The 22,616-nt window shown below is 36.4% G+C and overlaps 1 protein-coding gene across 2 annotated transcripts in view; it reads left to right on the forward strand.

Moving 5' to 3' along the window:
• Positions 1-22,616, forward strand: part of LRP2 (LDL receptor related protein 2) — a 116,651-nt gene that overhangs the window by 31,499 nt on the left and 62,536 nt on the right. For both annotated transcript variants that reach the window (XM_027636839.1, XM_027636840.1), the window contains exons 8-26: positions 166-309; positions 1,066-1,185; positions 3,528-3,656; positions 4,975-5,144; positions 7,382-7,605; positions 8,402-8,608; positions 10,275-10,477; positions 11,156-11,296; positions 12,194-12,397; positions 13,282-13,474; positions 14,725-14,850; positions 15,144-15,274; positions 16,009-16,146; positions 17,029-17,310; positions 18,525-18,764; positions 19,394-19,513; positions 19,891-20,007; positions 20,685-21,062; positions 21,949-22,197. In XM_027636839.1, the coding sequence (XP_027492640.1) occupies positions 166-309; positions 1,066-1,185; positions 3,528-3,656; positions 4,975-5,144; positions 7,382-7,605; positions 8,402-8,608; positions 10,275-10,477; positions 11,156-11,296; positions 12,194-12,397; positions 13,282-13,474; positions 14,725-14,850; positions 15,144-15,274; positions 16,009-16,146; positions 17,029-17,310; positions 18,525-18,764; positions 19,394-19,513; positions 19,891-20,007; positions 20,685-21,062; positions 21,949-22,197 (3,516 nt within the window). The remainder of the gene's footprint in view (positions 1-165; positions 310-1,065; positions 1,186-3,527; positions 3,657-4,974; positions 5,145-7,381; positions 7,606-8,401; positions 8,609-10,274; positions 10,478-11,155; positions 11,297-12,193; positions 12,398-13,281; positions 13,475-14,724; positions 14,851-15,143; positions 15,275-16,008; positions 16,147-17,028; positions 17,311-18,524; positions 18,765-19,393; positions 19,514-19,890; positions 20,008-20,684; positions 21,063-21,948; positions 22,198-22,616) is intronic.

Genomic DNA, 22,616 nt, shown 5'->3' on the forward strand with positions numbered 1-22,616 from the left:
TGTTTGCATGACAAGGAAGTATAGATGATGTTTCTTTAGTCTTTCCCAGCTGTGTGCAAGAAACAGAAAATTAAGGAATAGAGAAGTTTTGCAAAGTTGTTAGAGAAGAAATTCTAAGTAATATTTGAAACACAGTCTTCAATTACTTGTTTTTCTTTTCCATAGAAAGTGGTCGCCATGAGTGCTACCCAGGAGAGTGGGCCTGCCCTGGGTCAGGGCACTGCATTCCAATTGGAAAAGTGTGTGATGGGACTGCAGACTGCCCAGAAGGAGAAGATGAAACTAACATCACCGCAGGCAGACATTGCAGTATGTGTTAGAATCAAAATCATACACAGAATAGCAGAAACACCAGCATTGATATCTTTTTATATTCACCTTTTGTCTCCTAAAGACTACTGAAATTTTGGAAGCTTGCTATTTTCATTGGCACTGTTCTGACTGGATGATCTGAAAGAGGCATATCTGCTGCAAAAACCCCCATTCCTTTTGTAAAACAAAATTTCACAAATAAGGATTTTAACTCACTCTCCATATCCTAAAATATGTTCACAAAGACAGACAAAGGTGTGCTATATGCCTCTTTTGTTTAAATATCTGTGTTTTTTTCTTTATGTAAGTGAGAAGGAATGTTTTGTCCTGATCAGAACACAGGATTGAATCAGTGTATCCTGAGCTTTGGCTAATTCACTTTAAAGATTAGAGTTTTCAAAAATATCTTCACCTGGGATGCCTGTTTCTCCAGTTGGTGGTACACTGGGTTTTCTCTGTTGGAGGCAATGAGCATGCACAGTTCCTCTTAATTTCTTATGAACATTGAATCCCTCTGGGAATAAGGACCAGGGTATTTTAGGTTTTTAATTTCTAGGAAGATGAAAATTCTTATTAACAAAATCATACTTTTTGGAATAGGAGGGTTGAAAAAAATAGTAGAAAATTAAACCTTATTGTAAAAAAGCACTCTTACTTTGCTCAGTGGTTTAGTAGCAACAGCAGATATGGGCTGCAAAGCAAGGTGTTTAACAGAAAAAATTGTGTTTCTGAAATACTTCATTTCCTTTTCAGACGTATCCCGCTGCGCTGCTCTGAGTTGCCAGTATCGCTGTCACTCTTCTCCGTCAGGAGGGATGTGTTATTGCCCTGCAGGATATACAATAAGTAGCAATGACAGTCGTACTTGCATTGGTAAGTGAAGCACAATGATTACAGATATCTTACAGTCATTACAGATATCTTGTACCTTCTCCCAACTCATTGGGAAAGTTTGAATTCCAGGAAGGTGGGTAAATTCTAAATGGGTGGATGTACTGGCAAATAAAAAATCTCAGGAGTCAGCAAAAGAATAAAAATCTTAGTAGTATAATGTCAGCATGGTGACACAGAAACAAACCAGAAAGGTATCATGAAGATCTCTTTCACTTAGACCTTAAAGACATAGTGACAGCATGATTAGATTTAAAAAGATTAACTGTTGGATGGCTGTTTTATTATCAAAATTTTTTACCAGTCTTTTAGTGGTTGGATAGGAAAAGTTTGTTTCTGCCTCACTCATTTGTGTTGTATGCCTGGAAAAACAGTTAGTGATGTCTAATTGTCTAATGATGTCTAATTGTTTGGTACTTTTGAAAAGTGGCTGTATATTAAGACAGTAGAACATTATACTTGAAAATAAAAAGGTGCTTTGCCTTTGGAAAGGCTGTATCTTCTATGGGGTTTCAGTATATACATGATTTACATGAAAATGAAGACTATTTACAAGAATGTAAAGGTAAGTGAAGTGTTTTGGTATTGCATTTGTATTCTGCAGCTGCTGTAATTTGGTAGTACAAATGATTTATCTCAGTAGCTGGAAATAGAGTAACTTCATAATCATGAAGGTTAGCGCTGCCTAATAAAAAAAATGGGGTAAATACCCATTATGGATTTTCAACCCAAGCTATGGTGTTTGTACTCTTAAAAGTATTCAGATACTCAGCCTCTAATGAAATTTTTGTATTTTTGGGAATATTGAGTGACCTAGGGCTGTATAAGCTGCAATGGTAGAATAGTTGCTCTTTATAGAGACAAAGGAGTAAGGCATAAAATTCCCTCCATTCTTTTACTCTTATGTGGGAAGTACATGAAAGACACATTCCCAAACCTGGTGCAGTCTCAGGGAGTCTTCTGTTTTTCTTTGCCCTGTAAACCTAGCTATCTGATTCAGGCTTGTGAATCTGAGTCAATGTGTTTTGGTTTCCTGAGGTCTAGGCATGTATTTGTATTGGCAGCAAGACTTGGCATGGAGGAATGGCTGATGGTCAGTAGTGTGTAATTCCAGATCTTAGTTTAAATCAAAATTATGAAACTATAGTGTTAATGAAGTGTATTACTTTTTGAAACTGTAATCTTTTCAGTTGTCTTCATTTGGTTCTGAATCACTACAGATTGAAGGTTTTTAACACATGGAAGCTGGAAAGCTACAGAGGACAAAATTTTTTCAGTACCAAAATGTACTGTCCAGGAAATATTTAATTTTCACTTATGTGTTAATCAGCATTTAAAACCAGAAGTTCAAATAGGAAGCATATTTAAGATCTCATTTTCACCTTTTTATTGGCTTAACAGTAGAATTACCAGTTTCCAGCAATGTAACATATTCTATTCAGATTTTCAAGTGAAGTAGGGCAGACTTTAATGTCAAAACTGTGTTAAGTATTTTCAGAAATCTGAGTTTAAATAACCACTGATAGGATGAAACACTAGACAGTGTTCAGATCTGAATGCCTTTTTTTTAATGAAAGTAATTTACATTTAAAAATCTTTGCTTTAAGAAAATGACTAGTTAAATATTTCAGAGTTTTATATGTAAAAGATTCTGCAGCAAGCCTGTAAATTCCTTGTAGAGCACATCTGTGAGTTCTTGCTGGGTCATCCTAGCTGTGCACTCTACTTGCATGGTATTTTGCTTGTCAAAATTAACTTCTTTGTACTTTTACTGTCTGGTTCTGGTCCACAGGCAGCTTTTAATTGTAAATCAGACACCTGCTAGCATGGTACCAAGTCTGAGCTAATAAACACTGCTTTCTAGCAGGGCTTACTGACCTGAGCACTGCACTAACATAAAGGTAGGGCTTGCCTTCAGAGTGGGCTTAAATCAAACACACACAAAGCCTGTGTGTGTGCAAAGCGTAGAGATCTGTTGCAGGAAGAATACTGCACAGACGTGTTTTGTATTGTGAAAAGTAGACAATGATGTCCCTTCCAGTGATTTTTCTCTTCTGGCAGGTGTGGTTTGGGTTTTGTTGGTTGGTTTTTTTTCAGAAGGGCAAGGGTGCGCATAGGTCCTTGGGCAGGAAACATCAGGTTTTTTGTTATCCAGAAATAAAAACATTGAAACATTGTGGAAAAACATACAAAATGTCTTCTTCCATGCCATAGTTCTGCAAACAGATATAAAGCAAGCAGAGAGGATAAATTTGCAGCTTCCTAATTATGACATCTGTTTTATACAGAGCATTGTTTTTTAATACGCCTTATTCACTTGACAGATTTTGATGACTGTAAAATGTGGGGTGTCTGTGACCAGCTTTGTGAAGATCGTGTAGGACATCACCAGTGCCACTGTGTGGAAGGTTATTTCCTAGAGCATCATCGACATTGTCGGGCCAACACTTCAGGTTAGTGCAGAGCCCTTCAAGTCTCCTGCTGTTGTTGAGCTAATAGATAGATAGGTAAATAGATAGGTGAAGTGGGGTAGTTTTCATGACTTTGCCATGCAACTGTGTTTGATTTTAACTTAACTCTGCCCTTAAGGACTTAGGGTCAAGATAGCATTCAGAATATCAGCAAATACCAAAACTGTCCGTGTCCTGGCATCTGTAGTCTTTTGTGGAGCTGACCCTCATCAGGGCTGCTTCTCCTCAGGTCAACAAATGTCTCCCAGGCTCCATTGCTTTCTCAGCACTCCTGGCTTCTGCAGAGTTGGGAGATCATTGCCAGAGCCCACCTGAACTAAGAAAATCTTGTTCTGTGGGAGGCAGTTTCCTGACATGCTCTCTATGGAAGTCAGTGTGACCAAGAAATCAGGAAACCTTGCCTTTTCTAGAACTGCACCAGAAGGTGGTTTTGCTTAATGGTGAGATGAAGCACTTACCTGTGGCAGAAGTCATGCTCTTGGCTTCCAGTGTTCCAGAGCCTGAACTTGGCAAGAACTTTTGCCTCTTAGAGTATGGTTCCCCATCAGCTGTAAGCAGCTGCTCCTGACCTCCTGCTCTGTTCTGAAGGCACGCCCTGGGAAACCCTTTCCTTTTGGAGATGTAATGTCCTAACAGGCTTTTGTGTGAGGCAGGTGTTCCTGCCTGCAGGAAATCAGTGGGAAGCTGAGTCCCTGATTGGCATAGCTGATTAGCAGCCTTGCTTCTTAGAAAACCATAAATTGCTCAGTTCCCTCATCCTTTTTTCTTCAGCCACATCTGCAGAGCAGTCATCTCACAATTTTCAAATATGTCCTCAAAAAACATTTGAGGTAGTGAAGCTTTTTGAGGTAATGTAATATGTCTGTATTAAAACATGCATGTCCCAGCACTTAGAATGATTGTTCTGCTTCCAGAAAAATTCAGTATGTTTCACAGGAAGCTTTCCATTCAAATTAATGTCTTTTGGACAAGTGTGTTGAGTTTCTATCTTATTAATGGGAGAATTTCGTACTTGCTCTAAATTGGTTCCACTGGGTTCATTTTAGCTTTAGTAGAAATGGTCTTTAGCATTTAGATGCTTTGAATAAGTGTTTGTGCCTGGTTTTCTCCAAGTGTAGAAACCAAAGGCAGGTTTCTGGAAGTTCGTACTCACATAGAAACATTTATACAGACTGTAGTCTGAGCATCCATCTAGACTTTTGTGTTCAGTGTGTGTGAACCAGTATGTATATATTTCAGTGCCCCTTTGCAAAGTATCATGCCTGCAGAATAGTCATATATTTGTCACCCCTGCTTTCAGCTGGTGTTGCATCAATTATTTTTTCCAATGGCCGTGATTTACTGATTGGAGATCTTCATGGAAGAAATTTTCGTACTTTGGTGCAGTCACAGAACCGTGGGGTTGCAGTTGGAGTGGACTTTCACTTTTACCTGCACAGAATCTTTTGGACTGATACGGTGCAAGATAAGGTGGGTAGAAATTTCAAGAAGAATATATTTCTGTGTATCTGGAAGGAGAGAGCTGCAAGAGGCAGAATGTGTTGATAGGTCCTCATTTTTGAGAGCCAAAGCTGGCTGTATTTTTGTTTTCTAACAAAAAAGCTCCTTGAAATGTTTTATATTAATGACTGCATTTTTTCAACTATACTATTACATGTGACATATTAAACAAAGAATCCTATTATATGGGAATGTCTTGAGCAACTTTTAGTTTTACTTGAGACAGAGTCCAAAAAACTAATTAAGAGAAATAGTAGACATTCTTTCAAAACTGAACAAATTTTTCTTGGTAATTTTTTGAAACATGATCATTTAAAATATAAAACCGGTGTGTCTTCCAAGATGATAAAAATCAGATTTCTTCATATACTTCAAATGGCACTGTAATTGAGCTTGGATAACAAATATTGACAGTATTTTGTGTAATGAGCCAATATTGTGTTACTTTTTTTTTTTTAAGAGAAATTATTTTAGCTTCAAGATACAGTAGAGCAGAGCAACTTAAAAAACAATCTGGAGAGTCTTGTGGAAGTTGGATGTCACCCTTGTTCTTTTTCTCTGCGCATAACTTATGGAAACCAGAAAAGTCCTAGGTCAAATGCTGAAACTCCACAATCTTCCACTCCATGTTGATTGTCATGCAGAGTGAAGGAGGATCCATGACCTAGCTCGTGCTGACACTATGAATGGATCAGTTTGGTGTCACTGTCATTATTCTGAACCTATGCATAAGAAGTGTAGTAAAAGCTATAGTTTATACTGCAGTGCTATGCTGGTTCTGTTGGAAGGCACACTCACTGCACGACTGTCAAGTAGGACAAGATTTGTATGCACAATTTTTGACTTGTTCACAATTCTGGCATTTTGATTTTCACTGTAGTAGGTTCCCATTGCTGCAGTTATGTTGTCAACAGCTGAATTAAGTCAGGGTCAGACAGGAGATTTATACTGTCTCTCGGTAAGAGGTATAAACAAAAGATAATATGGAGTTTCTCACTGTACACCCCAGATGCCAGGACTGCCTTTTATGTGTCCCAATATAGTTTAATCCTAATTAATTAATTACAATTAATTAATCTAATTAAGTCCAAGCTAGTATATCCAGATGAAAACAATAACATTTAGAATTTTCTTAAATGATGTATTTTTCCACCTGGTGTCTTAAAATAATAACATTATTAGGGCATTTTTGGTTGTCCTTTTTCAAGATTAAGATGTAAACTAAGCCAGAAAATTGTGGGTTGTGTTTTCTGTCATCTTTATCTCATTTAGTGTACTACCTGATAACCTAATGCCCATAAGCTCTTTCATCAACAGGGTTTCCAAAGAACAGAATAGACTGTCAAGTGGCTGTCTAGATTATTGGTACCTGAATCTGAAGAATATTTTAAATGATACTATTTCAGCTCTTATTTTTCTGTCATATATTTACTTGTGGTAATCTGTGTTTTCATTTAAATGCATTCCAAACCTCATGCTGTTGTTTTAAAAAAATAACGATTTCTAGCTTTTCATATTACCCAGTGTTATAATCACATGATTACTGGATTTGTAACACTGTGTTTGGACTGTTTGCTTCATGTAGCTCTGAGCTTGCTGATAAAATAACAACACTATTTCTTCTTGAGCATGATGCTGTTAAAATTAGCTTTAGGTAAAGGAGACCACAAGCTGAGACTTCTCCTTTCTATCAGGACAGAGAGCTTTCCCTTTTTTTCTGCATTTTGCAATTTCCCCTTAATGGTTGCTGTAGTAAGAGCTCCCCCTCTTGCTTCTGGTCACTGTTGAGAGCTTTGCTAAAGCATGTTCATTTGTTGTCAGTCAATGAAAGTACTGGGTTTTTCTTGATCCCACAAAAGCAAGATGCACTTTCCTCTTTTTTTTTTTTTTTTTTTTTTTGGTTTGGTTTTGGTTTTGTTTTAAATCCAGCAGTTAGTCACGTTTGCTAAAGCACAAGGCTGCTTTAGTCTGTTACTTTGTCCATTTTGCAGAAATGCTAGTTTAAGGCAAGCTTCCTGTAATTCTTGCATTGTTTTCCAAATTTTTGCAAAAAACTCTAAGCTAAAGGGTAGCTCAGTGGGTAACTTGGTTGTAGCTGGTGGCCAATTATGGATGTATGTTCAATGTGATGATAAAGGACTAGTACCATGTGCCTTGTCATTAGCAAAACGTCATGTGGGCACTGACAATATTTGTATTGTTTTCAGGTTTTTTCTATTAATATTGATGGCTCTGATTTCCAAGAAGTATTAAATGTTTCAGTTGACACACCTGAAAACCTAGCAGTGGATTGGGTTAACAATAAACTATACGTGGTTGAGACCAGTGTGAACAGAATAGATATGGTTAACTTGGATGGAACAAACCGTGTGACTCTTATTGCTGAAAATCTTGGAAATCCTAGAGGAATAGCACTTGATCCAACTGTTGGGTAAGTGATACTTGCCAGGTAATGGTAAAGGATGTCAGAAATTCTTTTATATCCATGCAAAAGGAGGACAACTAAGAACAGCAAAGTGATCTTTTTATAGTCAGATATAAAATATTTTAAATATTTACATTGCATCCTAACCTGTTCTGCACCTTAAGTTTTGAGAGAGCTCTGCACTGCTTTTATTGCCAGTGTGTGGAATCTGTTTCATGGCTGGAGTTGTACATGGATGAGCAGCCCTGAAAATGGGAACTGTGGATATGCCTTGCGGAGGAGCAGAAATTATCCTCAGAGATTTCTATTGTAATACCGTCCATAGACCTCCAGCTATCTGAAATAAAGAGGTGGAATGAAGCCAGGAAAGTTAGAGTTTCCTAATGAGTGCACTTCAAAAGTATATGTGAGCCACGAAAACATGGATCCTCAGAAAATGGGAAGAGGAATTTCATGTGACTTGTAGTCTGGGCTACAGCTTTCATAATGCATCTGCTTGGTTCATTTCTGGCAGTAAACTTAAGTATGTAATTTAATAAGGAAACAAACAATATTTCTGAGGTCTTTGGGGTGAAAGCATGTTTCTTTCTGGATTTATTCTTTAAAAGAAAATGCAAATTACTTCTTGTGTAGAAGGTACAAAGTATGTTTTCATAGTATGCCAACTGAGAAACAAGCTCTGTCTCGAAAGGGTATTGGTTTTAAATTCCATTTAAAATGTTGGAGTTTCTTGTAGAATCTCCAGGAAACATGTCACACTTTTCTTTTTTCTTTTTTCTTTTTTTCTCCCCTCTCTCTATAGTTACCTGTTTTTCTCAGACTGGGACAGTCTTTCTGGTGATCCAAAAGTGGAGAGGGCCTTCATGGATGGCACAAATCGTCAGGATTTGATAAAAACAAAATTAGGCTGGCCTGCTGGAATAACTTTGGATATTGTGTCAAAGAGACTTTACTGGGTTGACAGCCGGTTTGATTACATTGAGACTGTAACTTATGATGGACTTCAAAGGTAGGAGAAATGTTGTTTCTTGGAGGTTACAGATATACTGATCATTTTGTATCCAGTTCAAAGAAAGAGTTGTCTAACAAAATGAGATACACTAAGGAGGAAAATTACAACATGAAGAATGCGATACACCTTCATCTCTATGGTGTTATGCTACTTCTAGACAGTCCTTAATTCATGATTCATTGCCTTTTTTCTACCTTGAATACCCTTGCACTTGTTTTATAATGTGCATTTACAGTCCACCACTGCAATACACATTTTTAGAGCATTTGCTTTTTACTATTTTTTCATTTATATTAATTGTCTTCCATCATAATTTCTTTGCATTTTTTATGAATGAATTTATCTGAAAACCAAAACACCAATTTATGGCTATTAAATGCTCTTCTTACATTTTATAAATCTTTGCTGTCGAAAATTAAGTCATCACTCCCTTATTGTGATGCTGGGGAGTCTAAATCACAGCATGCAAGAAGGGAGTGCTTGAACTTTTATGGGACTGTGTCATACAGTATAGTGTTTAGAAACCTACTTATCTCTGCATCTGTGATTAGTGTCAGTTATTCAAAGAGAAGAAAAAAAATGTCCTCTTTTGCATACCTTCTGTATACTGACTTGAAACACAGTCCCCTGCTCACTTGACAGGTTTATTGTTCAATGTATTTTTTTCACTTACAAAATTATAATGTTGTTATCTTTTCACCTTTACTAGGGTTTGTAAGACATATTTAGTAAAATAGATAAGACAGGTGTAGTAAAATCTCTGGGGTTTGGTGATAAAAACTTATCCCTCACAGCAATACCAAAAATTGTGTAGGTGTTGTGCAAGTGGGCAAGAGGCAATGGCATAGTCTGTGAAAAATGTTAAAATAGATCTTACTGTCCACTTGTATCAAATTTTACATGTCTACAGCGTGAACCTAAATCACCCAGGAAACTGTTAGAGTAGTGCTGTAGGGTTAGTCTGATTTCGTAGGGCTTTCTTCATGACTCTATGAAAATAAAAATGTGGTGTCATTTTTATGTATTGTGTGAGGACTTACATGTCTGTTTTTATCTCCTAATATTTGTCCAGAAAAATATTGTCGTAATATCTTTCATAGAATAAATACAATTTATTAGCATTTGGTTTCCATTGGTTTTGCATGGGTGAGTAATTAAATCCAATGGAAGTTGTTTGGTTTGTTTGTTTGTGGTTTTGTTGTTGTTGATTTTAGCTGGTTGCTTGGGTTTTTTTACTGCATACGTAGGATTTTATTTTTGGCCAGTGGCTGTTGGGGCCATACATTTTTTACATTCAAGGTTTCTTGAATATTTCAAATTGCTACAGATGTCTTTGATTTCCTCTTTGGCCTCCTGCTCCAATTTTTTCTCATTATGAATCTTTTTCTGCATTTGTGAGTCATCACCTTTACTCACTGTGTTTTCTTGGAATTTGTTACTACTTTTGCTGTATTGTCACTGCTGTATCCTTTATTTTTATGAATCCTGTATGTTTATCTTCATCTCTTCAGTTTATTTGGTATTTTTCATTTGTACTTTGGTAGCGTCTCTGTTGAAACAAAAGCTGGTGAATGAATTAAAAATATTGTATCCTTTCTTCTACTAATAATGTTATTTTCTAGATAATATCTTGTAAATAATTTTCAAATCAACTTCCTAACAGGAGAACGGTAGCTCATGGAGGCTCACTGATTCCTCATCCATATGGAATCACTTTATTTGAACACAACGTTTATTTCACTGATTGGACGAAAATGGCAGTGGTGAAAGCTAACAAATTTTCAGAATCTAACCCTCAAGTGATCTACCAGTCTTCACTGAGACCTTATGGAGTGACAGTTTACCATGCTGCCAGACAGCCATATGGTAAGACCCAAAGTAGATTATGAAGGGAGATTTAGGAACTATGTTACTAAAAGTTGGTAAAAATTGTTATTTTAGTATAATTGTTATTTTAGTATAAAGTATAAAGTTATTGTTATTTAGTATAAAGAACAAATAATTATGATGCATAAATTTCTATTGTAAAACTGGGCTAATTTTTGTCACACAATGGTTTCATCCAGCTTCTGTAGCTAATGAACTGTCAAATGCAACATTTAAGAGTAGGGGGAGCTTGGAGTCATATTTGGTAGAGTCAAACTTGTGGTTTGATACTACTTGAGTGATATTGATGTTTGGGACTTTTTTCCTCAACACTGCAAAGAATGCAGTGGGAAAGGCTATCAGTATTCAAGGAATTCTGTGAGATATAATTCTAAAACAGGTCTATATGCAGAAAACTGTAGCCCAAATTATAACCTTAATGCTGTTTACTGAGTGTCTCTGCACTGAGCTGAATACCTTGAATGATGGTTAACTCTGACATGATTTCAGTGCATTCCAGGGTAGAAATGATGAGGTGTGTTTTCCTTGTAATGTTAACTCTCACATGGTCCACATGACTTATTGTGGATGTTGAAAAAAATCCTGAAAAATCAAGATAATCATGCAGTTAGGTTAATATAGGAAGTTATAAACCTATCTTGCTGTATTATTTTCCAGCAAGAAATCCTTGTGGAAGTAATAATGGGGGATGTGAACAGATCTGCATTCTCAGCCACAGAACAGATAATGATGGACTAGGTTATCGCTGTAGGTGTATTCTGGGCTTTGATCTACATGTAGATGGACGACACTGTGTCGGTAAGAAAATGCCTTGCAATTGTTGGAAATAGCACTATTCCATTAGCTCTAGAATTATGTCTAGAACATCCTTCTTTTCTTCAATAGCTTTATGGGTTCAGTATCCTGAGGACTTCATGGTTTTTCACCAGACATCTTTTTGGCAGCATTAAATGTAAACATTTCTGCTGAGGTTCATTTTAAGCCACAACTTAAACTCACCACCTTTAATGAGTATTTTAAGAGAGTTACGTACAGAATATGTGTAGACAGCTGTATGATTAAACTCTTATCCTGAAATCAAGCATGAATGCTTGCTAATATGTAGCTTTTGCATTATTTTGAACACATGTGTTCAAAGCCTGCTTTCCTGTGCAGTAATGTGCTGATGAGGTTGGCCTTTTCCCTTTGAACACACACGGCAAGAATAAGAGATTTAGTTTTGGAACTGTGGGTATCCATCAGTGATATTCTGCTTCCTATTTGAGTGCAGATGGAGGCTTACTATGACTGTCTATTGGCAAATTAAGACAGATATGTTGTCTGTAGTTTATAGTTTTATTATTTGACCATGTGTTTATCTGGCTAGCCCAGGTATGGTCTGTTTGTATGGAGGCTCCACAAAGCCTGTGAGTTATTTTTTTATAGGTAACTGTAAAGAGGCGAACACAGAAGATGATTTCTGCTTCCATAAGGGTAATGTTTGCTGTAAAAGTGTATTAGGACCACAGTAACAATGCAAGAGGAACACCTGACCACATCATGTAATATTCTGGTTTGGATTTTGTTTTTCTTCAGTTTTTAGGTCTGTGAGTATTTAATCTCTGTTTTCCGATTCTTCTTTTTTTCTACTTGCAGGCTATTAGCATGGAAAATAAAGCTTGTGGATAAGTAAATACTGTGTCTGATCTTTTGCAGCTGTGCGGCAGTTTCTGCTGTTTTCATCCCAGATGGCAGTGCGGGGGATCCCTTTCAATCTCTCTACCCAGGAAGATGTGATCATACCTGTAACAGGGAGCCCTTCGTACTTTGTTGGAATTGACTTCTGTGCTCAGGATGACACCATTTTTTTTTCAGACACAAGTAGAGATGTGATCTATAAACAGAAAACTGATGGTTCAGGTGAGAAACATACTTGGGAATTGTAGAGTAATTGTGGTAAGAAGAGTGGAAAATTTATCTTTCTAAAGAGAAACGTGAAAAGTCACATTGTGAGATATACAAACAAATCTCAGTGCCGTCCCAGTAACCTGGAAAATGTTTCTCCAAAATGTTTGTAGAACTCATATTAAGCTTTTTGAAGTCTTCTGTTCTTTGACAAAGTTGCTGGATATGTTTGGGAATTAACTATTTGTAGCACTTCTCACAACTAATTTTTACCCTCACCAACCTGTTTATGCAGACAAGTATGCCTTTCAGTAGTATGAAACTCGGTTTCTATTTTCATTTCTCAGTCTGGAGAGCAGGATGTTTGTTATGACATTGTAATATAGAAAAAGAACATTATGTTTGTGAGACTTCTGGAAATCCTGTTTGTGCTAGTGTTTCTCTCCTGTTTATAATGATCATCAATATATTTCCAAGCATATAGTCTTCTGAGCTTGCTGGCTGCCTTGGGTCAGGGTAATGGTAGACTGCAACTGACCTTTGGTTTACTATGCAAAGAGTAGGTAAAGTCTGCCTGTTGAGCAAGATGTCCTTACTGCTTTAACCTTACTGACCTCTGACCTTCATTCATAAAGCTCCTCTCAGTGTAAACTTAGTGACAGATTTTTCTCTCATCTTTGGCTAGTCCATATTTCCCCTCTTTTGTGCTCCTGAACATACACCTTCTTTGTCTGGGACAAAGGGCACCCCTCCCTCCCCTTTTTTATTGTTCATTATACTAAGTAGCACAGGGGCGGCATTTTTACGAAAGGGAACCACAAGTTTTGTCAATAGAATACAGCATGTTATTTCCTCTGTTCCTAAACATTTACAATCATCCTGTGTGTTAAAAATTCTAGGAAGAGAGATCTTAACTGCTAATAGAGTGGAAAGTGTTGAAGATTTGGCCTTTGACTGGATCTCTAAGAATCTGTACTGGACAGACCCTCGATACAGGAGCATTAGTGTTATGAGGCTGGCAGATAAATCTAGGAGAGCTATTGTTCAGAATTTAAATAATCCTCGATCAATAGTGGTTCATCCTGTTGTTGGGTAAGTTTAGCTTTGATTCTCATTTTAACCTATATGTACAAATTTATGTTTTAAGCAGAATAGGTGAGATTAGATGTATATCTGGATATACATATTCTGGATTTCTGTTCTTTTCAAAATACCATCTCTTTTCAGTTGTCTTGTCTTTTTTTTTGTTTGTTTTATTCCAGCCTAGGATTCAACACCCAGAGGAAGGGGCAAGGTGAGGCAGATTCCACATGACAGAAGCACTCAAAAGCACCATTTTTTTCCTTATCCTTTTGTTCATTGATAAACAGGCAAAAGCACTTTGTTTCTTTGTATCACTCAGATTAGAAAGCTATTTCTCATAGTTGAAAGATAAACTTTTCTAAATTATTTTTAATATTTTTTCAATTCCCATGTACTGCTAATATTGGTACCGTAATTTTATCTGTCTGAATTTCTTTATTTGAAACATATTAGATACTACTGGCTGTATTTGATACAAATGATAAAAATGAAGCCCTGCTTTTCTTTGATGGAAATGCTTACCTTCAAAGTCTGTACTCTGTGTTATTTGCCCATGCCAAAACAGTGTTTCTTTCACAGCATTGTTTGGCTTCCTAATGCCGTGCTACTGAATTTCTTAATTCCTGGATGTTGGTTTTTCATGAGTAACCAAATACACTATTTTGGAAGTAATCTCATAAAAACAGTGTTGAACTTAAATCCATGGGTATCCCAACATTTTTTGTGTGCTGCTTTGTGAAGTTATTTAACACTAGCTTCAACTCCTTGGCTAAAGGCGTAAGACAAATGGATCAGGAGAAAATTCTGTGTAATATTCATGCATCCTTTTAAGTTTTATCTCTAAGACGTGTTTTTCTTGATTCTTTTTCCCTGTCAGTACTTAAATGAGAACCTTAACAACTTTAACCGACTTATGAATAATTATCTATCTCGTATTGGCCTTTATAGCCACCACCGCGCTTGCAACAAGTGTGGGTAGTGCCTTCCCAAATCTTCGTTCGCGAAGCCTGACCATGATGATGGATAATTAATATCTAAAGGGACAAACCACTCCCAAAGATTCTGAAAGTTGTATAATTAGGATAGATATTAATTGTTGGTACCACTGACAATTGAGGAGAGGGAGAGGGTCAACATACAAATGTACTTTTTTTAGGTATATGAAAGATGTGGTACAAAGCAGAATGTTAATGCTGTTTTCTCTGTTTAATCACATTACATAATTTGTTTTATGTGTCTTTTGACATGTGTCCTTTCAGGTATATATTCTGGACAGATTGGTTCCGTCCTGCAAAAATCATGAGGGCCTGGAGTGATGGATCCCATGCCTTGCCAATTGTGAATACAACGCTAGGGTGGCCTAACGGCCTAGCCATTGACTGGAGGTAAGGGCAACCTGAAGGCAGAGGAGCTTTTTGAGGAAACGTGTTTCTTCCTTTAAACTGTTAGGGATTAAAAATAAAGGAATTGTGTCAGGTTGCATGCACTGGCACTTTGTACTGAAGACCTGAACTTTCCATTGTTTGAAAAGCCTTAAAATGTAAGGTTTTCTCAGAATTCCTCCTCATACACCCCAATAGCTTCTTGTCAGGTTTAAGATTATTATTTGAGAAAATATTAGAGCTTCCCAATTGACATAATGCCATTTGAAGAACTATGACATTTTCATTACTTTTAGCTCTCTAAGACTGTACTGGGTGGATGCTTTTTTTGATAAAATTGAGCACAGCACCTTTGATGGGCTGGACAGACGGACTCTTGAACATATTACTCAGATGACTCACCCATTTGGCCTTACTATTTTTGGAGGTAAGTCTAGCATTGAAAAATATTATCTATTATTGTCACAGACTTTTTTTTCATATGGTGATCTGTGAGTATGTGAGATAAAATAATATAGCCTTTGTAATACTGCTTTTCCTAAAGAGGCATTGTTGAAAGTTTCTATTAAAAATATATGTTTAGTACTTCTTGCTTCTTTTTAGAACGGGTTTTATGTATATCTGTGTAGAAATAATTTGAGGCAGGTCAGTCAACTCATTCAGAGCAACAAGTCAGATACGCTGTGCTAATTATAGCTTCCAAGGTGGGCTACTTATGCTAGACAGACAAAGTAAATCACAACTCTAGAGATAGTAAAAAATTTCAGATTTTAATAATTGTATGTAGAATTTATCACTGGATGTCAGTATATGACTCCTTTGGTTCTGTATAAAAATATTTTCAAAAATACTCTAAAATTTTCTGGAGAGTAGTTTTAATGAATACTTTTTAAATTGTCTTGGAATTTGAAATGTCAGTTGAGTTTGTTGTATTTCAATTTCAGTGAAATCTGAGAAGGTTTGATTTTTCTAAGTTCTATCTGCTTATGACTGAAGGACTGACTTTCACTGCATTAGAGTGATAAAAGTACTTTTGTCTTTTTCATGAAACCGTTATGAAAAATGGTTAAATTTATATAAAAAAGTCTTCCAGGGCTTGTCTCATTATGTTTGATCTTTTGTTATATTGCTCTATAATATGTTGAACATTTTTCAAAACAGGTTATGCCTATTTCAGTGATTGGAGACTTGGTGGAATAGTTCGAGTGAGGAAGTCTGATGGAGGTGAAATGACTATTATTAGGAGGGGCATTAGTAACATTATGCATGTTAAAGCCTACGATGCTCATTCCCAAATAGGTGAGCTCTTTTGTTGTACAGATAAAAGACGTGAAATAGGGAATAAGAAACAGAATATCAGGACAGCAGATTTCCACTTTCAAATCTAGAAATGGCTTTACTGAATCGTAAGGGACATACAGGGGAGGCAGCATAGGCATTTGCAATCACACATTGGATAGTTCACTGTTTTGTGACTGTATTCAATTTTCCTCCACCACCTCTGTTACTTTACTTAATAACCTTGTAAAATGAAATAATGATTCTATTGTGTTTTGTGTAATTGTATCACCAATTACAACTTTGCTTTTTTTTTTTCTGGTAGAAGTTTCAGTTAAACTAATCTATTTATTTTGAGGAATTGGGTAAATGTTTATTAATCAAATTACTATTCTTCAGGCAATTACTATGCATAAATAATTTTTTCTTATTTTCACTGCTGAAATCAATGCAATTTCATGATCTAAACCAAGGATTTGGTATTGTAGTTAATGTAGTAAATGCCTTCCTCAAACATACATACCATGTGCTAAGGCTCACTGACTATTTGGTATCCAAAGACTGGGTCAGGTCTCCCAGCCTTGGTCAGACAGATCTTCTTATTTGTGGTAGTCTGCTTGTTTCCAGACAGTTGCTGAAAATTGTCAGAAAATCGGATGAAATTGAATAGTGTGTTCTTATCTTCCATAAACATTTGTGTCAGTGAAGAGTGTACAGAATGGGTCACTTCTTATTTGTTACTACTACTATTGTTACTACTGTCCATGAACCTGACCCTGTTTTGTAGTGTATGCAAAACCAGGATTTGCTACAGCATCTTTTCTTAAAGTGACTATGCACTTTTAATAGTTCCCAAGCTGTTACCATTAGTGTGTACATTGATCTTTTCTATAACTTTTTAAGGCTCTAACTACTGTAATAGAGGAACAAATCCCAATGGAGACTGCAGCCATTTCTGCTTCCCAGTACCAAATTTTCAGAGAGTTTGTGGTTGTCCCTATGGCATGAAACTGGCTTCAAATCAGCTGACATGTGTTGAAGATCCATCCAATGAGCCACCCACTTTGCAGTGTGGCTCCTACTCATTTTCCTGTGGTAATGGAAGATGTGTGCCACAATACTATCAGTGTGATGGTGTTGATGACTGCCATGATAACAGTGATGAACAAAACTGTGGTTCTTCAAGTAAGTAATCCCTGTAATTTGCAGTTAGTGTTCATTATTTGCAATTCGGGAAATTTGAGACAGTATGGCTTTGTTGGAATAAACCCCAATTTTTTAGGGTTGCGTCTGTGAATAAATTCTGAAATCTACCTGGGAGATTAGTTAATTTGTAAATTATTTGGAATAATTAGTTACTTTGGAAATTATATCGCAGTACCACAGGATTCAATACTAGCTACCTAAACAATGCATGAAAATATTCATATTTCACTAGTTCTCAAAATTCAATTTACAGTGTAACAAAAGTTTATCTTCTAAATAAAAAAAGTTGTCTTTAGTCTTAGTTTTTTGTAAATTTTGAAAGATATTGTAATATCACATGATTACCTTATTGTGATGCATGGGGAGAAACAAACTGTCTTCAGAAGGTGAACAGACATAAAAAATAACACCATAAGGAATATAACAAAACCATATGCATTGTCTAACCTTCCTCTAAGATTAAAGTGACACCTTTTATTTCACTTAACATCTGAATAGAAATTTTATGTTTTTCTTCATATTTGGGCACTGCTGAACTATTTGTTACATCTGAAATTTTTATAATGAAGGGAATTAAATGCACATTTGTTCATTTCCTGGTTTTACTGTAAAGTGTCTCACACAAAATATTTATTGATCAAGTAAATTGAGAGAACAGTGGGATAATTAGAGTTGATAAGATACTGAAGATATTTATGAGTCTTTTACGACTTAGCTGGTGTTTCTTTCTTCAGAGTGTTAATTCTTTTAAATCACAAACAAGAAAGTAGGACACATTAATAAAATGTGCTCCTTAATGCAAAGGATTAGCTAGTATGACTAAGGTATAAACTCTTTCTTATTAGTGCGCTATTTAGAATAACTAGAATGTCTTTTGGGGAAAAGGAAAGTATAAAACCAATGACTCCTTGAAGAATTTACTTTTCTTGTTCTTTAAATTGTTTTGAAGGGCTTAACATTTTAATTTTCTTATTGCTTCTTGCAGTTTGTAAAAAGTTTGTAAGTATTCTGTCCAGTTCTGCATCATGTTGCATAACAGACATTTTAATTCTAAGCACTGTGCATTTTAGAATTTGATGCATGTTTTAGACATTCTGTAAGTATACTGAATGTCCTGATTGCTCTGTCAGGAATGGCAAGTTTTTGAGATCTTTATAAAAGTGTCTTCCTTGTTTTGTTTTGTTTTTTTTAAGACAATACTTGTGCTTCATCAGCTTTTACCTGTTCCAGTGGACAGTGTATTCCAGGTCGCTGGCATTGTGATAAACATAATGACTGTTTTGATGGCAGTGACGAATTGCATTGTCCTACACAAGGACCCTCTTCATGCCCTGGAACGCAGTTCACCTGTGATAATAAAAGATGTATTCCAAGAATCTGGCTTTGTGATACTGATAATGACTGTGGTGATGGCTCAGATGAAAAAAACTGCAGTGAGTATCGTGACTGTCTCTTTTTTTTATAAACAACTGTGTATATTGACATAGATATGTCTGTTGGTGTAAGGATGATAAATGAAATTGAGAAGAAAGAACTACTATTTAAATTAGACTAATATTTTGTAGTCCATAGGATGTGAAACTTGTCTAATTTGAACTACCAGAGCCAAGTAGAATGCAGAAATGTAATTAAGAAAAATAGAAAGGTGCAAATGTGATAGTCACAGTCACAGTGCTGCATAGTGTCATCCACTGTAATTTGCAGAAAAAGCAGCTAAAACTTAGATGTTCTAAATGCTTACTTCATGAGTGATCTCAGTAATGACTAATGGTGTAGTCAGCTAATCTAGGCTGGAAGTTTTTACCAGCAGTAAGATATTGGTTTTTTCATATACTTCCTTTAGCATTATTTACCACTAAGTGGAATCTTCTGTTTATTTTCTATGAGTCTGAGCCTACATATGAATGGACCCGTTATTAATATATAAGTGCTTGTAATTTATGTGATTGCTAGTTGCTGAATTATATGTTGCAAGTTAGTGATAGTTTCTTTACTGTTTCAGTATTGTGCTGATCTCAAAAGAGAAATAAAACACATCTGCATGTATTGTCATTATTAACAGCTTTTACAGGTACTTGTGAACCCAGGCAATTTCAGTGTCCAGACCATCGCTGTATTGACCCATTCTATGTCTGTGATGGAGACAGAGATTGTATAGATGGTGCTGATGAGCATGACTGCAGTAAGTGTAACTTTATTTGTTGAATGCCTCCTTATTGTTTCCTCACTCTTACCCCCTGAGGAGTCTGATGGTGACCTCATATTACCAGCTTCAACATAGCAGAATGCATAATAAGCCTATCCATAAATTAACCCTGTTTGTGATGCTTGTTTTAGCATGTTAGTAAAGCCTTTGATCTCTAGGCTGGTTGTGGAGGGTTGAAATCTGTTTCCTCTGTTTTCTGTAAATACCAAAGTCACTGCATTTTCTGTGTCTCAGGGAAATTATGGTCTTCAGTGAAACTGATGCCATATCAGACTTGGGCACCTGTAGGTAAACTCAGTGCAGTCTAGCTCTGTAAAATAAATAAATAACATCAATATTCTTTAATTTTGTAGTATATAACTGCAGTGCCACAGAGTTTAAATGTCTAAGTGGAGACCAATGTATCAGCACTTACTACCAGTGTGATGGTGTTTTTGACTGTAATGATCACTCAGATGAGACTGATTGCCGTAAGTATATTGATGCTGAAAGAAAGACTTCAGTTATTAGGTGATGCTTCTGGAAATTTCCTTTATCTGCTATATTGAATACTATCCTTAAAACATCAATTTCTTTTTTTTAGGGAAACCTGTCTATAAGTCATTTTCCTGAGCAGAAATTTCAAACACAGTAGGTTCCTGCTCAAGAGTATCATAAAATCATAGAGTTGCTTGAGTTGGAAGGGACCTTAAAGATCATCTAGTTCCAACTCCCCTTCTGTGGGCAGGGACACCTTCCACTAGACGAAATTGCTCAAAATCCCATCCGACATTGGCCTTGAACACTTCCATGGGTGGGGCATCCACAGCATCTCTGGGCAACCTCTTACAGTGCCTCATCACCCTCACAGTAGTTATTCCCAATATCTAATATAAACACACTCTCTGTCAGAGCACATATGTGCTTGTTCAAAATATAACAATAGTTAAATTGCCTTGTTTGCCACATTATAAAGTAGGAGTTAAATTGCTCAGATTTTGAAATGTCATGTAGAGTGATTAACTTTGACTCTGTGGCCTGATCTAAAAGCAACACAGTTCTTAATAGTATTGTAAGTAGTTATATAAGAAATTAACTGAACATAGTAATTTTGCTTCTTTGTCAAAAATGGAGACATCTTCTGAACTGTTAAATGTCCCTGTTTTAGCTACAAGACCACCGGGAATGTGCCACCAGAATGAATTCCAATGTCAATCAGATGGCAGTTGCATTCCTGATAACTGGGAATGTGATGGTCATCTTGACTGTGCAGATGGCTCAGATGAACACCATAGATGTCCTGCCAGAACATGTCCTCCATCTCTTTTCCGCTGTGATAATGGCAACTGTGTCTATCGGGCATGGATCTGTGATGGTGATAATGACTGCAGGGATATGAGCGATGAGAGAGATTGTCCTACTCAACCTTTTCGATGTCCCAGCTGGCAGTGGCAGTGTCCAGGTCACAGTATCTGTGTGAATCTGAGCAAAGTGTGTGATAATTCTGCTGATTGTCCCAATGGAGCTGATGAATCCCCACTGTGCAGTAAGTTACTGTTCAGGCATCTACTATAGTCTGCTATGTGTTATGGCTTCAGAAAGAAATGGAATATTCAGCATGCTTTATTTAGTGTTGCAGGGTTTCTATCAGAAATGTAAGCACGCTGTAATTAGAACGCAGATTACTCAGTGGAAATTGCTTGCAGTGAAAGGAGACCACAATGATTGATGAATTCATTAGCTATGTCCAATCATGTGCTCTGAATTTCAGTGTGACTTCTACTGACTTTAAGTATAGGATTTTATACAACTACATTGGAATGAGCTTTGTGTTCCTGAACACATTCACTAAAGCATAGTATGCTTTAAATGCAGATGAAATGTGATTCAGTCCTTAAAATTCTCTTTTAAATTTCTAACTTCAAGAATCATGAAAAAAATCTAGAAGCTCATGTGTAACCAGAATTTGTATTTATGTTGATTATGAGTTGATTAAAACATAATCTTTTTCTTTCTTTCCTTCTTTCTTCTTTCTCTTTAATCAATGCACATTCTCAGATGAACCCCAGCCAGGTATGATTATAAACAATTTTAAATTATTATTAATTTATACAATTTTAGGTTTGGAGTGTCACAGTAAATTTTTGTGTATTTCTAGCTATTTTTGTCAAATTTGTTGAAATGGTTGGACAGCATTCATTTGATGGGATTCAGTAGTACATGTTTTGTTGCTCTCTGCTTTTATGTACATTGTGTGTGCATTGTTATATTTTGTGTGAGGGTGGCAGTCCAGTCTCACACTGCATAACTGATGGTTCTGCAGTCATGTTTAGCAGCAGTCTTAGGCCAGTAATGCAATTGTAAAGAACTAAATTTAGCATAAGAGGCTTTTGTTGACTCTTTACTTATTTCGTTTCTCAACCCAATTTTAGATCAGGAGAGCTGCTCTGACAATAATGCTGGCTGCACTCATGAATGTATTCAAGGACCCTTTGGAGCTCAGTGTACCTGTCCTGTTGGATACCAGCTTGCAAATGACTCCAAGACCTGTGAAGATATTGATGAATGTGACCCTCCAGGCTTTTGTAGTCAGCACTGTTACAATGAGAGAGGGTCTTTTAGGTGTTACTGTGATGAAGGATACATTCTAGAAACCAATGGGAGGACATGTAAGGTAGCAGGTGAGGAACATTGAAGTCAATCTAAAAAATGACAACAGGGTCTGGAAACTGTCCAGCTTTGCCATTTTAATGTTGTTTTCTTTTAAAAGAGCTATTGTCAACAGCCACTTAGAGTTGTTCTTGGCAGATGACCTTGAGTATTAAAGTTGTCAGCTGAGGAGTTAAATGGAAACTATTATTTCCTTGAAATAATATATTTAAATTAACAGTGTAATTTTTAATCCTGGAATCACCAAAAATAATATTCTGGAGAAAATCACTGTCAGACACCTGTAAGCCAGAGGTTAAAGTTTGCTCTCTGTAAAGTTCAATGCTCATGGAGTGTTTAAATCCCAGCGTTTCACAAGCCTTACCTAGTGCCTATGCTGCACTTCACTCATTTTGAAAGACCAAACAGCGCTGATACAACCTTGCTGCCA

The sequence above is a fragment of the Corapipo altera genome, unplaced genomic scaffold (genome assembly GCF_003945725.1).
Source record: "Corapipo altera isolate COAL_440 unplaced genomic scaffold, ASM394572v1 45, whole genome shotgun sequence".
Taxonomy (NCBI): Eukaryota; Metazoa; Chordata; class Aves; order Passeriformes; family Pipridae; genus Corapipo; species Corapipo altera.